This window comes from Scatophagus argus, chromosome 3, assembly GCF_020382885.2.
Source record: "Scatophagus argus isolate fScaArg1 chromosome 3, fScaArg1.pri, whole genome shotgun sequence".
NCBI lineage: Eukaryota > Metazoa > Chordata > Actinopteri > Scatophagidae > Scatophagus > Scatophagus argus.
In genome coordinates, this window is record NC_058495.1 from 25,618,781 (window position 1) to 25,632,828 (window position 14,048).

Sequence of the window (14,048 nt, forward strand, 5' to 3'; positions counted from 1 at the left end):
ACCTTGTCAGTGGGTTGGTCTCAGTTTCAATGAATCTCTGAACCCCTCTAACAAACTGTAAACTCCTAACTTCTGTTGTTACTGTTTCCCTTAAGCTGCAAGTTAGATGTTTCTCTCTCCTCTTCTTTGTTTTAACTTGAACTCCTCTCTGGAAACCCCTCTCCCTCTCTCAGCTGTGGTTGCATAACTGTCTTTATATATGTGTATTTTAGTTATCATCTTTTCCGGGTCATCACGGTGGAGAGGAACCTCAAGCTGCTCAGTTGTCCTCCTGGATCCACATTCTTCACATATATTTTATTATCCTTATGGATCAGAAATTTTGATATTGTAATCTGTATATTCTGTGGTTATTCTGAACATTATTCTTGCATTTTTTCCCTGTTAACATTTATATATCTAAACTTCCCCGCACTAGAATTGAGTGTCTAACTGCAGAGGGCACACACTGTATATGTACACTGCACAGAGTGCTAAACCCACTGAGTCACCGTGATTTGTGTTTTTTGTTTGTTTTTTTTTATAAAACTGACTTGACCTGAATGGTCAAGAAATATGAGGAAGTGATCGAATGACTCTATAACCACAGAGGTGATGTTTAAATATAAATTCAGCCATTTAATATGTGAAACAATATAAACGTATAGGACCAGTTCACAACAAACGTCTGGATTTGATCCAAGCACATCACACACTTTGAAACTAAATATCCAGGACAGCCTAACAGCCTCAGTGTAGTCTGATAATTTTAGACCTGTCAACAGCAAAACTCAGACAGTGTTTGCCACCTTGTTGGTGTCAGATAACTGCACCTCAGCAGCCTTAGGGCTCAGTGGTCTTGCTGCTTGTTTCTTTCTCTGAATTCTGACCTGATTCTCTCCTCATGGAATGAAGAAATTTCCCATTTTTTTGACAGCTCCAGTCTAAGAAATGTATGACCCATTTTTCAGCTTCCAGGGGTTCAGTTTTTCTCCACAGCACTACATGCATTAATAATTCAAGCAATCGATTGTATTGTTCTATTCTAAACTAAATGGAGCTTAAATGGAGAGAGCCATGTCCTCCTCAGTTGAGTTTACTCTCTAAGAATAGCACTGGGAGGAAACTGTTGCTGGTGCAGCTCCCGTTCTGCTTCTGGTAGACGGACAAGGTTGTAGTGAAGTGCTTGCTTTGGCAGAGGGCCTTAAGATAATCTGAGAAGCAGGGATACCACCAGGAGAGAGAGAGAGACAAGGGCAAAGGTCAGGAGACCGTGATTGAGAAGGAGCAGAGGCCACTGAAGAGAGGGAGAGTTGTGGTGTGGGGAAGAATGAAGAGATCTGACAAAGGAAAGAAAGGAAGGAAGAGATAATACAGAGGAGGGGAAGACATAAACAGAGTAAGAGAGGCATAGTGGAAATAAAACCCAGAAATTGATTTGATAACTCGACTTTGTGATGGTAAAATTAAAAATTCCATAAATCGATAGACGGTGGTCCTCCATGACTGGTTAGTTAAAAAACAACGACGTTACAGTGCTTGACATGTCAGAAACAGGTGACCTTAAAGTGTGTTCTTCAATTCAAGACTAATTTGCATTTGGATTAGTGACAAATGTTAGTGACAATCTCTTGGTTTTAAAAGTCGCTTGTCTTCGTAGAAAATGTAAATTGTTTATGCTGTTGCTTATGTCTATATTTTTTAAACATCATATAATAAATCCAGATATAAAGCTCTCAGGCTGCCTCTCAGATCAAAGTGTTTTATTGTTAACAGTCCCATGGCTCTCTGGAATGATTTGTATTGACTGAATGAGTGAAGGTTCAGCATCCCTCTCAAGGCCATGCAGCACAGGGTTTCTCTTGATCTGAAAGCTGAACCCGTGCCCTCGTTCCTGCGGTGTACAGACTCTTTAAACACAAGTTTACCCTGACATCGGTGTGAGTTTTCTGCGCTGCAGACAAAGCGAACCAAAGTCCCTTTGGTCCTTAGTATGTGTTGCCATGTCCTCCATTCAAGAGCTTAAATCCGGTATTGCAAAACCATGCAGAAGATGCAGACCAAAGAAAGACCAATCTTTCTACAGTTCATTTTCAGAAAAGCTCCTCATTCATTTCAGTGAGAAACCGTGTTATTCAAACAGGACTGTCCTCATTTGTATTTCATCTTCTCAGTGATAAATGTTCATGTCAGAGCAGCGCCTCCTTTTCTTTGCAAGGCAGTGCTAATTTTGACTACTACTTCTCCACACACCTAACACCTGTCAATGTTAATGAGGAGACCACACCCACCTGAGTGGAGGGTCCACGCCAAGTCAAATGAAAAACAACAATACCTGTTCCCAATCACACCCTCATATGAAAGAGAGTCAAGGAGGTGGTGGTGGGGAGGGGGCTCAGCATTGTAAACAGTTAATCAAATTGTGTCTCAACCCGATTCAAGGCGTGTTTCTCCAGTTTGACATCAGCCTGGCCTGCACGTCTCTCAAACCATCTGTCCTGTCTGTCTAATATGTGCCCGTCTTCAGAGCTGTGTTTGTTGGCCTGTAGATTTGTATACACAGCTGAGTCCGTTCAGCGTGGCGTCCGCAGGGCATGCGATTGTTTGGTTTCAGCAGAGATGAGTGCCATCGTGCAGCTTACTCTTCTGCTGTTCTGACTGTGGGGCACTGGGTGGACTAACCTGTTGCAGGTTTTTGTTTGTATGGTTTGGTATTCACCTGCTATCAGATCTAATCTAGGCCAAAACAAGGTAACAAGGTCTGGATGAGATTAAATCAAGACAATTCCTGAATTTAAGGCTCTTTTTCTTCAAACACTGATCTAGTGTTAACGGTTATGACAGTAATTTGTGTTCCTGAAAACTGTATGATTCAAAATTGCGACAGAGTGGGTTTTTTCACCGTTAGCGTCAGCGCTAAGGTTGTCAGGGAATTAATGTTACCATCCACTTATTCATACTGTAGGTTGAGCAAAGTTTCTAATCTGACAGCTAAATTAACACTTTGGAATAAATACATTTTAGAGTGGGGAACCGAAACACAGCAGACTTGCCCATAACCACTCTGCCTCTGACATGTCTGAATATCTTTTGTGATCTGCTGTTTTCCTTTCATCCTGCATCTCTCTCTCACAGACATGTACACAGATTCTCTCTTTCTTTGAGTCTCACTCTGACACTTGAGTAACTCTTCCACAGCGCTTGGTTAATCTCGTGCAATTAATAAACCTTTTCATTAAGGTCCTCGTCTTCATTGTAATTAAAGCTATTTTACTGTGGTGCAGAACCTGTATACAAGAGACTCTCTTTCCTTTTGTTCTGAACACACACACTCATAAAACCTACAGTAAAGACAGACAATTTTGTGTTAATGAGTGTGTGCATCTGGTGTGTGTTCGTATTTTACGTATTAATGCATTCTGCAAAATGGCAGGCATTTCAAAGTCAGCTTTCCTTTGAATTTTAGAGTACTTTTCGTGCGCACACGTGCACATGCGTAGAGGTGGCATGGATTAATGGCTTGCTAAAGGAGCTGACAGCGAGGACTTGAACACTCGTCTTCATAAGCTGCTTTTGCACGAGTGAAGGGGGATGGAAATACAGGACAGAGGAAAAAGGAGAGAAAGACAGTGAGAAAAAAAACAGCAAGAAGGAACAATTTCAGTAGTATTTTGTATAGTGCTCTGACAGCAATGTTTTAATGCACATAGGTCAACAGAAACTAACTGAAGCAAATAAAAAATAAAGAAGTTAAATAGGGGAAAAAACAGAGAAAGGCTGGATTCAACATGGAGAGGAAAAGCAGGACTCAGAAGATGTAAACAAAGTCTTTGGAAAATCAAGAATTTGGGCCAGAGCCTTTTCTCTTGTTGTGAAGCGTGTTTCTGCTGTTTTATCCATTCACCGAGCAAAGCCTTGAAGAACAGCATCACAACAATGATGCTACATTGTTCCATTTGTCTTTTCTCCTTTCAAATCCCTCCTGCCTGATTACAAGAGCCACAATTATGCTTTCAAGCCTCCTCTTAAACAGCAAGAAACAAACTAGACACGCTGCTCGCTCGCCTCATATCTCCAGTCACTCACTGGCTGTAATGCTAATCCAAGTTTTGGGTTTGCACCAAATGGAAGCAATAAGTAACTGAGTTGAAGTGAGCAGATAGACAGCATGAAGAGGTTCAAATGCTGAGTCACAACATATTGATATACCGATGTTGGAATTCCCATGGCACATTGGATTAAGGATCTCATTATAAAGTAATGCATAAAAAATTCAATATCTTTGTAAAATGTTGTTGATGGTGTTTACCTTCTGGACGGTGAACGTGCGTATGACGTATTCAGCCAGCGGTTCAGTTTCTATCAGGGTCACCTTGATGTCTCCGTAAACCTCGGTCTCATCCGGCCAGTAACGCACACACTTCACCTGGGAAACACAATTCATGACGTATAGACATATTACATGCCAGCCATTATCACCAAATGAGCATTAACAGAGTGGGACAAGGATGAGGTCAAGCTGATCACCATGAATGATAAAATAAATATTATCCAGATGCGTACTGCTTCTTTAGCACAATGTACTGTATAGTCACTTAGCAGACATTCATTATTTGACATCTGAAAGAGGATTTTTTTGTTCTTGCTTTCCTCTTCACATGCTTTTAAGTAAGTGTGTTACAGCAGGTTTTCTCCAGCAAGCTGATTTCTTAAACATGGTGTAAACGCAAAACTTGTTTCCGTAATCGCAGTAAGGGATTAGAGAACCTCCAGCCAGATTTCTCCTGCAGAATGCTGATTTCTTGGCCGTGCATGCAGGCAGCCGGGTTTCTAATCAGTTTTAAGAAGCACACGGAGGATCGACACACCATCTCTTATCAATAATACAGATTTTAAGAGGGAAAGTTTGGGATAATTTTATGAACTATGGCACCTGACTGTGCACATTTAAATATGGGTTTTACTTAATTTGATTTGATTCTACAAAATATAATAAAACTTGATACCTTAATGAATTCCTTGTACCTCGACAGGTATTGGCTCTTCACCAAACACATACATTTTGTCATTTCTTGGATGATGAACTCACCCTGCCCACCTCCACCAGATTGGTAACCATGACGATAGAGGCTGAGTTTTCCTGCCAGACCATCCTCCAGAAATCCCTCACTGTCTCCTGCATGGGCCCTGACACACACACACACACAAATTAGAGATATACAGATACTGATACACACAAGCAGAGCACATCCATGGTGTATGTATGCATTAACACAAACTCCAACGTCACCTGCACTGACAGCACAGATCTACACACACACACAAACAGGGAAACGCGCACACGAATGAACACACACACACACACACACACACACACACACACACACACACAATCAATCCCAGATAGTGGTTCGGAGGTTTGAGGTAATGGGGTCTTAAATTTGTCAGGGGGATTTTATACGGCGCTTTAGATTTAGGAGGTTGTGGTAATAGCCTCCCAGACCGAGAGGACGACATTTACCAGGTGGCTGCTACACACACACACACACACACTCTTACACACACACATTCGTATCTGCACAAATGTAGAATCACACATAAAGTCTTCTCACACACTCATCACGTCAGTTTAATTACCTTGTGTGGCGATGTAATGTCTGGGTCTATGGTACCCCTGTGAGAGAGGAACAAAAGGGAAGCTTAAAAACACCTCTCCATACTGTTGTCATCTCAGTCGATTTCCTCCTCCCGCAGTCTCCATTTTTTCCTCCAAACTGTCCTCAGTTTTTAACGTGCTATCCATGTTTTCGGTGTCTTTCCATACGGGTAAAATGGAAAAATTGCAATTCAAAATCAACACACGAACTGCCGTCAAGCTCTCATTTCCCATTTCCTTATCCCTTTATCATTACATTTCCTTTTTTGCTTTTCATTTCTGTCAGTTTGTCTTATTTGTTTTTACCTGATAACTTGTTTGACTTCACTTTCTTTTCTACATTTGTTACTCCATGTCTTCCGTCTTCTTCCATCATTTCCTCTCCCAGTTCTCGACATTCCTCCCCTTTCCCCCTGCTGAAGTGATTACTTACTCTTTTTCCTTTTCTCTCTTTTCTCAATCATTCTTTTCAATACTCTGCCTTTCAATCAATTTCTTCTTCCTTCTCTGTCCACTTTCTGTCTTTACATTTCTCATTCCCTCCATCCGTCAGTTTGCCTCCTTCTTCCTCCTCTTCAAATTTCTCCCTCCCCTCCATTTTTCTGTTTTCATTTGTCCCGTCTCCCTCTGCAGTCGCTCCACTCCCCTCAGAAACATAACTCAAGGTCGTTTCCCAAATAAACATCAAATTAAATAATAGAGAGGATTTTAATTTTCCCTCCACGGGAGAGATGAAAAGCAGCGGCTCTCAAACCAATGATTTCCCCCCTCATGTCCCTGCACATTGCTCCCTATGAGACAGATAACCTCGCTGAGATAAAAACATTGATCACTTTCATATTGTCATTAAGACCATGCATGCTCTAACTACTACGTCATCTTCACCGAGGGGATGCACTCTTTCTGCTCATCTTGTCTGTGAGGACTGAAGGAGGAAAAAAAAAAAAAAAGATGTACCAAAGTCATCAAGACTACTTAAGGCTGTGAGCGAGAGATTACAGCGATAAGCAAAGCACAACGCCCAGAACGCTGCGAGGAGAGGACGAGGAAACAAATGGATGAATGTGTAAGGGAAGGAGGACAAAGAAGGAAACAGTGGGAAGATTCGGGGGGGGCAGAAGAAATTCAAGAAGAGATGAGTAATTGAGGACAAAAGATATTGGAGGAGGAAGGCTGGAAACTAATAATCATTTCTAGTACTGATGATTTTATCAGTATTGTTGTTTTATTCAAAAAAAAGAAAAAAAAAAAAAAGAAAAAAGAGAAATGGGACTCAGATGTCTCCACTGGTTGTGGTAACCATGGTAAATACCCTGTGTGCGTGTGTGTGTCTGTGTGTGTGTGCGTTTCATACAATTTGGTATCATCATAGATTTCAGATACTTCACTGTTTGATTAGATATTTCTAAGGTTAAACCTGGAAGGCTTGATACAGGTAGTCGCTTTCATGTTTGTTTTCTGTTTCTACTCAGAGTGTCTTTGACAGACAGCATTATGGATACAAACTGTCTATTAAGGGTGTCAAATACGTTATCATTTCTGATATTAATAGTTCTACGGTAAATTCCTGTATGTAAATGTGTGTGTGTGTGTGTGTGTGTGTGTATGTTTGTCAGGACAAAGTTAAGTTCTTTCTCCCAAGAAAGAGCAACAGAACTGTATGTGATGTGGTGCGAGTTAGGGCACAGTGTGCATATGTTCAGGGTCAGGGGACAGGAAATGAGGGTCCTTACATTTCAGTTCATCACAAGCATTAAAGAACACACACACGCGCGCGCAAACACTTACATCAATGTAATTGGCGTTGATGTAGTCAGAGTGGGGGTCCCCGTCCAGCAGCTGCAGTCGAACTCTGGTGTGATCATCTGTGGGGTCAGATAGCACAAAAATACAACAGGCCTAAAGTTACATTTACCCACAGATCGGAGAAGCTAACTGACTGGATGGGAAACTTACTAACCAAGCCCAAAGCAGGGAGACAGAACAGGAACAGGAAAATGCCAGCACTGGTTGCTTGTCAAAATTATTGAAATGGTCCACGTTCCTACCATTAAGTGTGCCTTGGTTGACCATGGCTCAACTCCTGTCTCCTAGCAAAAAATGTTTCCTATAGACAAATGTTTTTGTACAAAAAAGGAATTTTTCACTAACCATGACCACAGAAATGCCATATCACAAATAAACTGGAGAAAGCTGAGCAACACCTGGCAGACTTTGGAGGAGGAGGCTCGCGAAACTACAACAATGTACCCATGCACTCCACCATCTGCTGATGTTTCCATGCACAAGTCACTGGGAAATTATGTAAGTCAGATCAACATCAACATGGTATAACACACAGTATGTCATGTTCTGCCCTTAGGGGTCTCTCAATTTAGACTATAGAAACTAAACACATAGTTTGATGGCATAGCAAAGTAGTGTGGGATCATGGGAACTGTTGTCATCACAGTTGTGATGAAAATCTAGCTGTTGTGACTCAAACAGAAATGTCCATTCAAGTTATGCCTGAATTGTTTTTTTTGCAGATAAGAATATGTTTTATGATTGAACCCAAATGCAGCAATGCAAGTTAGTGAACAAAAGTAGTTACAAACAACAGAGCAGCAACTACAGAAAGTCAAAATGTGCCAGGTTTTTTCAACTACTGAACAGGTGGTTAACTGATGAGTCAGGTGAGTGAAGTGGTAGAGAAATACCAGAGGGATAAGTTAAGTGTAGCTTAATGTTACCATAATAATGGTAATAAATCAGAACTCTTATATGTTACTACTTCAACGCAATACATAAGAAATACAACATATGCCTGCTTTAAAGATCAGATGGAATCTGAGTCGTTCACATGAGTTCAACCACAGCTCAGCAGTGTGAGCTGTTGCCACAGTACATGTAATCAAAACTAAATCTGCTTTTTTCTTTTCCCCCCTCTTATCTGAATGTCAGTTATTTTGTTCTGTGCTCTAATAGCCATCCATATTATTAGTATTAGGATCCATGGGTGGGGGTGGGGGGCTAATGGCAGGCAGTGATTTTGTTAAGCCGTGATGTGGCGATGACAGGTAATTGCAGATGAAGCGAACATGATTATGTCTATTTTTCTCTCTCACTCTCATATTTTTCTTTCTTATCTTGACATGCTCCAGTTCGCCCCTCTTATTTTCATTACCCTGAGATATATGACCACATTATAAAAACACTGCCGCCACAAATAAGAATCACTTAATGGTCTTAGCTTTGGAAAGAAATAAAGAAATAAAAAACAAGAGAACAATGACAGCAGCGGACAGCAGGTGACTGAGTGGGAGATGATGTGAACAAAACAAGAGGATGAAAGTAGAAGAGAAGTGAGAAGGAAGAGGTGGAGCAGAAATTGGCATGCATAAGGTGGGATGGAGAAGAAAGAGAATAGAGGCTGGGAGAAAAGGGGGAATCAGAAGAAAAAACTGGCAACAGAAGGGGAAAACAAGGTTCACCTCTGTTTCTTTGAAGTCACTGAAATGCTATTGAATATGACTTCACTTACTGATGCAAAGCCACAGCAGGGCGGAGCCTTTAAAGCCATCGCACAGCAAGCTGGCTGTGGTTAGCCAGCGAGCTAGTCTGTTAGCTGCATCGAAAACTTCTGAGCTGTGAGAGGACAACTTCACTACGTTTCTGCCATTGAAGGATTTTTACCTCCTGGAAAAACACAAGTTGGTACTTCAAGAACTGAATGTGAAATTTTAAATGATGCAAGCCTTCACATTTACAATAGAGCTGAAAAAATCATTTTGTAAAGGTTCGATGTTTTTTTCTGTTGTTTTTTTTTTTTTTTTTTACCAATTCTCAAATAGCAATTGTGCCTCGAAAATAGAGCTTTTGTGTGAGCAGATCTACTGTGCGGTTGATGACTCATTCCATCTATTGTAACCCATTTCCTCTGTGTTTACAGCGGGTGCTTGGGGGCAATCATTTTGTCAAGTAGGCGTTAACACTTTTGTGTTTTTGGTGCATATCTTAGAATAGATGTATGAATTTTCTATTCACGGCTGTCATGAGATGAAGCTTCCTGTGGAGTAAAAATAATCAGAAGTAGCAGAAAATTGCAGAGGAGCTTACTTTGTGTCATGTTTTCAATGAACCTGTAAAAACTTGATTATTGGAGCCCATTTGTACAATGTGTTTACTGGCTTGCTGCCAAAACTGGCTTCATGTTTGATGAGAGGCAAGCGAAAGCAGTATTTAAAACCAAAGTATTTTTCATATTTTGACTTAACACGAGAAGACCAATCTATGCCCTGGGAGGTATCGATGTGATATCTGATCACGCATTGAAGATGTCTCATGAGGGTCTACAAAGACCCAGACTCCAAAGTGTGGATGAGATGTTCAAGGGGGCGACTTGGGATGAGAAGGTGTTGTGGGTTTACTTTTTTTGGGACTTAACCTGCAGCTTGATGCGACCCTCTGCCCCATCACAACAGGACTTCAGGCAACGCAACCACCTAATCTGACTCAAAAGACTTGTGTAGCCTGATTACAAGCTTTTAAATGAGTTCCTTCCCCCTCATCCATAAGGCCTATCGCCATAACACCCATCTCCAGATGCTTTACACGAACACAACTTGCTCCACTGGCACCGATATACCTCACTAAACATACAGCATAGTCGCATAAAATACAGAGTCTTCCACCACATCACCTCCTTGATTATGATTTCTAGGATCACCTTGAGCAGAATTATTTTTACAGCTTCCATCAGAGTAATTTTCTAGCTCTGGCTGAGCGGCAACAATGATGGCAGCATGACTCCACTCTGCCGGTACAAGATACTGTCATCAGCTATCAGCTCACCCACACTCTTACTCACAGCTCTCTCACACACAAACCATCTCTCTCTCTCTCTCTCACACACACACACACACTTTTTCTGCACGTAAAAACAAACACAACAGGGGGTAGTCTGCCAGCCTTCTGCTCTTTCTCTCCCTCTTTTTTTCCTCGTCTGACTTCACGTCTTCTCCTCTCTCCCTCTCATTTGTTTCTTCTCACATTTCTTCCATCTTTTCTCAGATGATTCTGCCCACCGTGTCTGCCTGCCACTCCTCCTTCTCAGCTCTTTCTCTACCTTGCCTTCCTTCATTTACCTTTTTCCCTCCTGCCCGCCCCCCCCCTTCCTCTCTCCTGCCCCATGCTGTCTCGCTCCTTCAGACAGCAGTAATTACACAGGGCTAGTGTCAGGCTGTCATAACACAAGAACCACAGATATGAGGCTGCAGAGAGGAAGGGAGGGGCCCTTTCCACTTCTCGTTCTGCCCAGGGAGGGGAGCTTCTAATTGGGCTAAGATGGCAGGAGGCATTGGCTTGCAAGCACTGCAGATCTGGACACAGGCCACAGGTTTGAAGAGGCTGACAGTGTGCATGCGTGTGTGTTTGAGTGAGTGAGTGTGTGAGAGAGAGAGAGACAGAGAAGCAGAATTGAAACTGAAGTCTACTTGTGCATATGTGCATAAATAAAGAATATTAGAGGTCAAACGCAACCGACCACAACCTCAAATACAGACACGCGTTTGCAACACTTTTAAGTATGATGTTAAAGTTATCCTTAATCTAAATCTAAATAGAAATACACTACAGAATTGAATATTCATATCCACTATAAAGACAAATGTACTGGGACAGACCTCTTTACTACTGAATTCAGGTGTGGTATGGGGCCAGTTTTCAGAAGAGTGGAAGCTGTTTTAGCAGCAAAGCAGGGGAGCAACTTCATACTAATGTCTGTGTATTTAGAATGTGGTGTAATGGTCTTGGGTCCCAATACTCTTGTCCATACAGTGTATATAATAGGAATAAAATTATGGTCTGTTTGAGTCTGTCTCCCACATTTAGAACTGGATATAGATATACAGAGTAGATATGTGCACTCAGGCTCATGTTGGCATCTGCAGTACTGGAGTAACAACAAAGTCATCCGAAGCTTTGGTGTCCAAGGGCAAAGGGTCGCGAACCCATTACTCATTAATGAGCTCCACTCCTCTGCTGAGTCTCCCTCTCCTCATAACCTTGCAACCCCCCCGCTCCCCTTTCCTGCCTCCTCCTCCCCTCTCCTCTCTACTTTCTGCTTTTGGTACCATTTTCTCGATCTCTGTCTTGTCTCCTTTTTCTTAATCCCCTTCTCTCCAAAGTCTTGTCATTACCCCGACAGCCACTGTAAAAGTTTTGTTGGGGAAGAAGTTGTTAACTTGAGAGGTCCAGAAAAGGCCAAACAAAATAGGCTTCTGTGTTTTTATCTCAGAGAGATTTGCAGGGGCAGCCGAATGCAGCAGAAAGCTGTAATTTGGAGACATCAGATCAGATTGTATGTAGTAAGAGCCTGCACACAGTCTGCTGCACACAAACAGAATGAGAAGGCGCCACCAGCCCCTAATGACTGCTGCCATACCTCAGCAGCAAACAGGAGCAGCTGTATCGGTGGCTTTTGAAAATCAAAGGTCATGATGAAGTTTTATATTACATATCAACAAAAATAAGACCCAAAATATCTTAATTGGAGCAGGAGATAATCTATGGAGTCATTGTGCTCCAGTTCCATGAATATACTGCCCTCTTATTGCTTTATAAGACCAGTGTCTACTGCAGATTGTTCTGGCTTGATGAAGCAAAGAGATATTTAGGAAGTACTTTGGTTATGTAATGTTGAAATTCTCCTCTGAAAACACTACTAATGAAATTTTTCTCCCCTGAAAGGCCCAACTCAGATCATATTTGGATCCATGACCTTTACTGAAACATGTATTAGAGACTAGCAAGGCTTTTTTGTTTCTCTTGTAAATCTCTGCCTTGGCTTTCTAAACGTTCTTTTTCCTTTTTCTCCATAACAATACTGGGTTTTGGGAATTAAATTCTTATTCCTGTTTGAGGACCTTTTCTTTAGGTAATTTGCAAGAGCAAATACTTCTATTGGGGATAAATAATGGACGAATGAGTACAAAATTCACGAGAATGCTCATACAAAGCTTATCAGCCACATATTCACTGATAATGTATTAAGTGGTTTTCAGGAACGTTTAACACAAAATATTTTGTTTCCCCAACCTTGATGAAAGTGCTTGTGTTGCCCAAACCACCACTGATCAGAGTCTGGACTCAAACTATGACTTCTAGTGTCAGAGTCCAGCACCTGTATACCTGCCATCAAACATGACCACCTCCCCACAACTCCAGTGGGGCACATAAATGTAGTGTTCCATTCAGTCAGTGTCGCTTCCTATATATGCACATCAGTTGCATATAATGTACTTTCTAGACAGGACTTATTAATCATCGCATAATTTTGTTGCTCCTTTCTTAAAAAAAAACAATATTATGAAAAGGAAATCAATCAAGCTACTACAATAAAAAGCACTTCCATGCACAAACATAAGAAGCAAAGTTACTTGTCAAACTACACCAATGTAAAAAGGCACGACGACATTAAGTGTCCACATTAACATATGGTATTTTACAGGGAAGCAAAAAATGCTCCCAGTATCAAGCTGAAACTGCTGAACAAGACGTTTCTTCTTCTATCCTCTCCTTTCCCTCTCTTCTCCTCCTCCGCCTCCTGCTCTTCTCGCCTCCTTTTTCAGTAGCCACTAAGCAGGGATTGTGTCTGTCACAGATATACTTAATCAGTTAACTCCCTATGGAGCTCAACTCACTCACGGTATACACTCTGCTGTCAGCCCAGCTCAAGGCATTAGGGAATTTAATAGCATGTGTGATTGAGTGCAAGTGTGCGTGTGTGTGTGTGTGTGGCGTGTAAGTGTGTTAATGTGTATCTTTCACTTCCCTCTATGCTTGTATGTTCTGGAAAATCTTTAGGATGTGCGTGTGCATATTTGAAATTATTTCAGTAGTTCTTCAATGCTCAAGTGATGTGTGTGTTACAGAGTCAGCAACTTTGTAGGCATGTTGGTGTGGCGTGGTGCCTCTGTCAGTTTGCATATCAGTATGCATGTGTGTGTGTGTGTGTGTGTGTGTGTGTGTGCGCGTGTACAGGAGGGGTATTATAGTGTGTAACAGCCTATTAAGACCAGAGCTCCCTGCAGCTGATGTGTCAAACAACTCAGAATGTTGTAGACTTACACACACACTTAAACACACAAACACACACCTCAAGATGCTGTTTCCAGCTATTTGAAGGCTTTCAGAATTAACAGAGAGAGAGAGAGATGAACGAGAGGCTGGAGGGGAGGAAGGTGGAGGGAAGAAAGAGCAGCAGCCTCTTTACACTTGAAAGTTAGACAGCAGAACTAAAGCAATGTAACACAACACTACAGTGGGTTTCACTACAGCCACACAAACGTCTCTGCTGTCCATGTTGTCCAAGAGAGACAGGACCAGCACCTTGAATGTCACTATGATATCACTATTACTCCTTCAAACACTG

General features: G+C 41.6%; 1 protein-coding gene across 8 annotated transcripts in view; it reads right to left on the bottom strand.

The window, feature by feature from the left end:
- The window catches only part of ptprt (protein tyrosine phosphatase receptor type T), a 287,747-nt gene that overhangs the window by 19,160 nt on the left and 254,539 nt on the right, over positions 1 to 14,048 (bottom strand). For 5 of the 8 annotated variants that reach the window (XM_046385023.1, XM_046385022.1, XM_046385019.1 and 2 more), the window contains 4 exons: positions 7,424 to 7,509; positions 5,617 to 5,653; positions 5,069 to 5,166; positions 4,289 to 4,405 (listed from right to left, as the gene is read on the bottom strand). In XM_046385023.1, coding sequence (XP_046240979.1) covers positions 4,289 to 4,405; positions 5,069 to 5,166; positions 5,617 to 5,653; positions 7,424 to 7,509 — 338 coding nt within the window. The remainder of the gene's footprint in view (positions 1 to 4,288; positions 4,406 to 5,068; positions 5,167 to 5,616; positions 5,654 to 7,423; positions 7,510 to 14,048) is intronic. The other 3 variants (XM_046385025.1, XM_046385024.1, XM_046385021.1) reach the window with 1 other exon arrangement.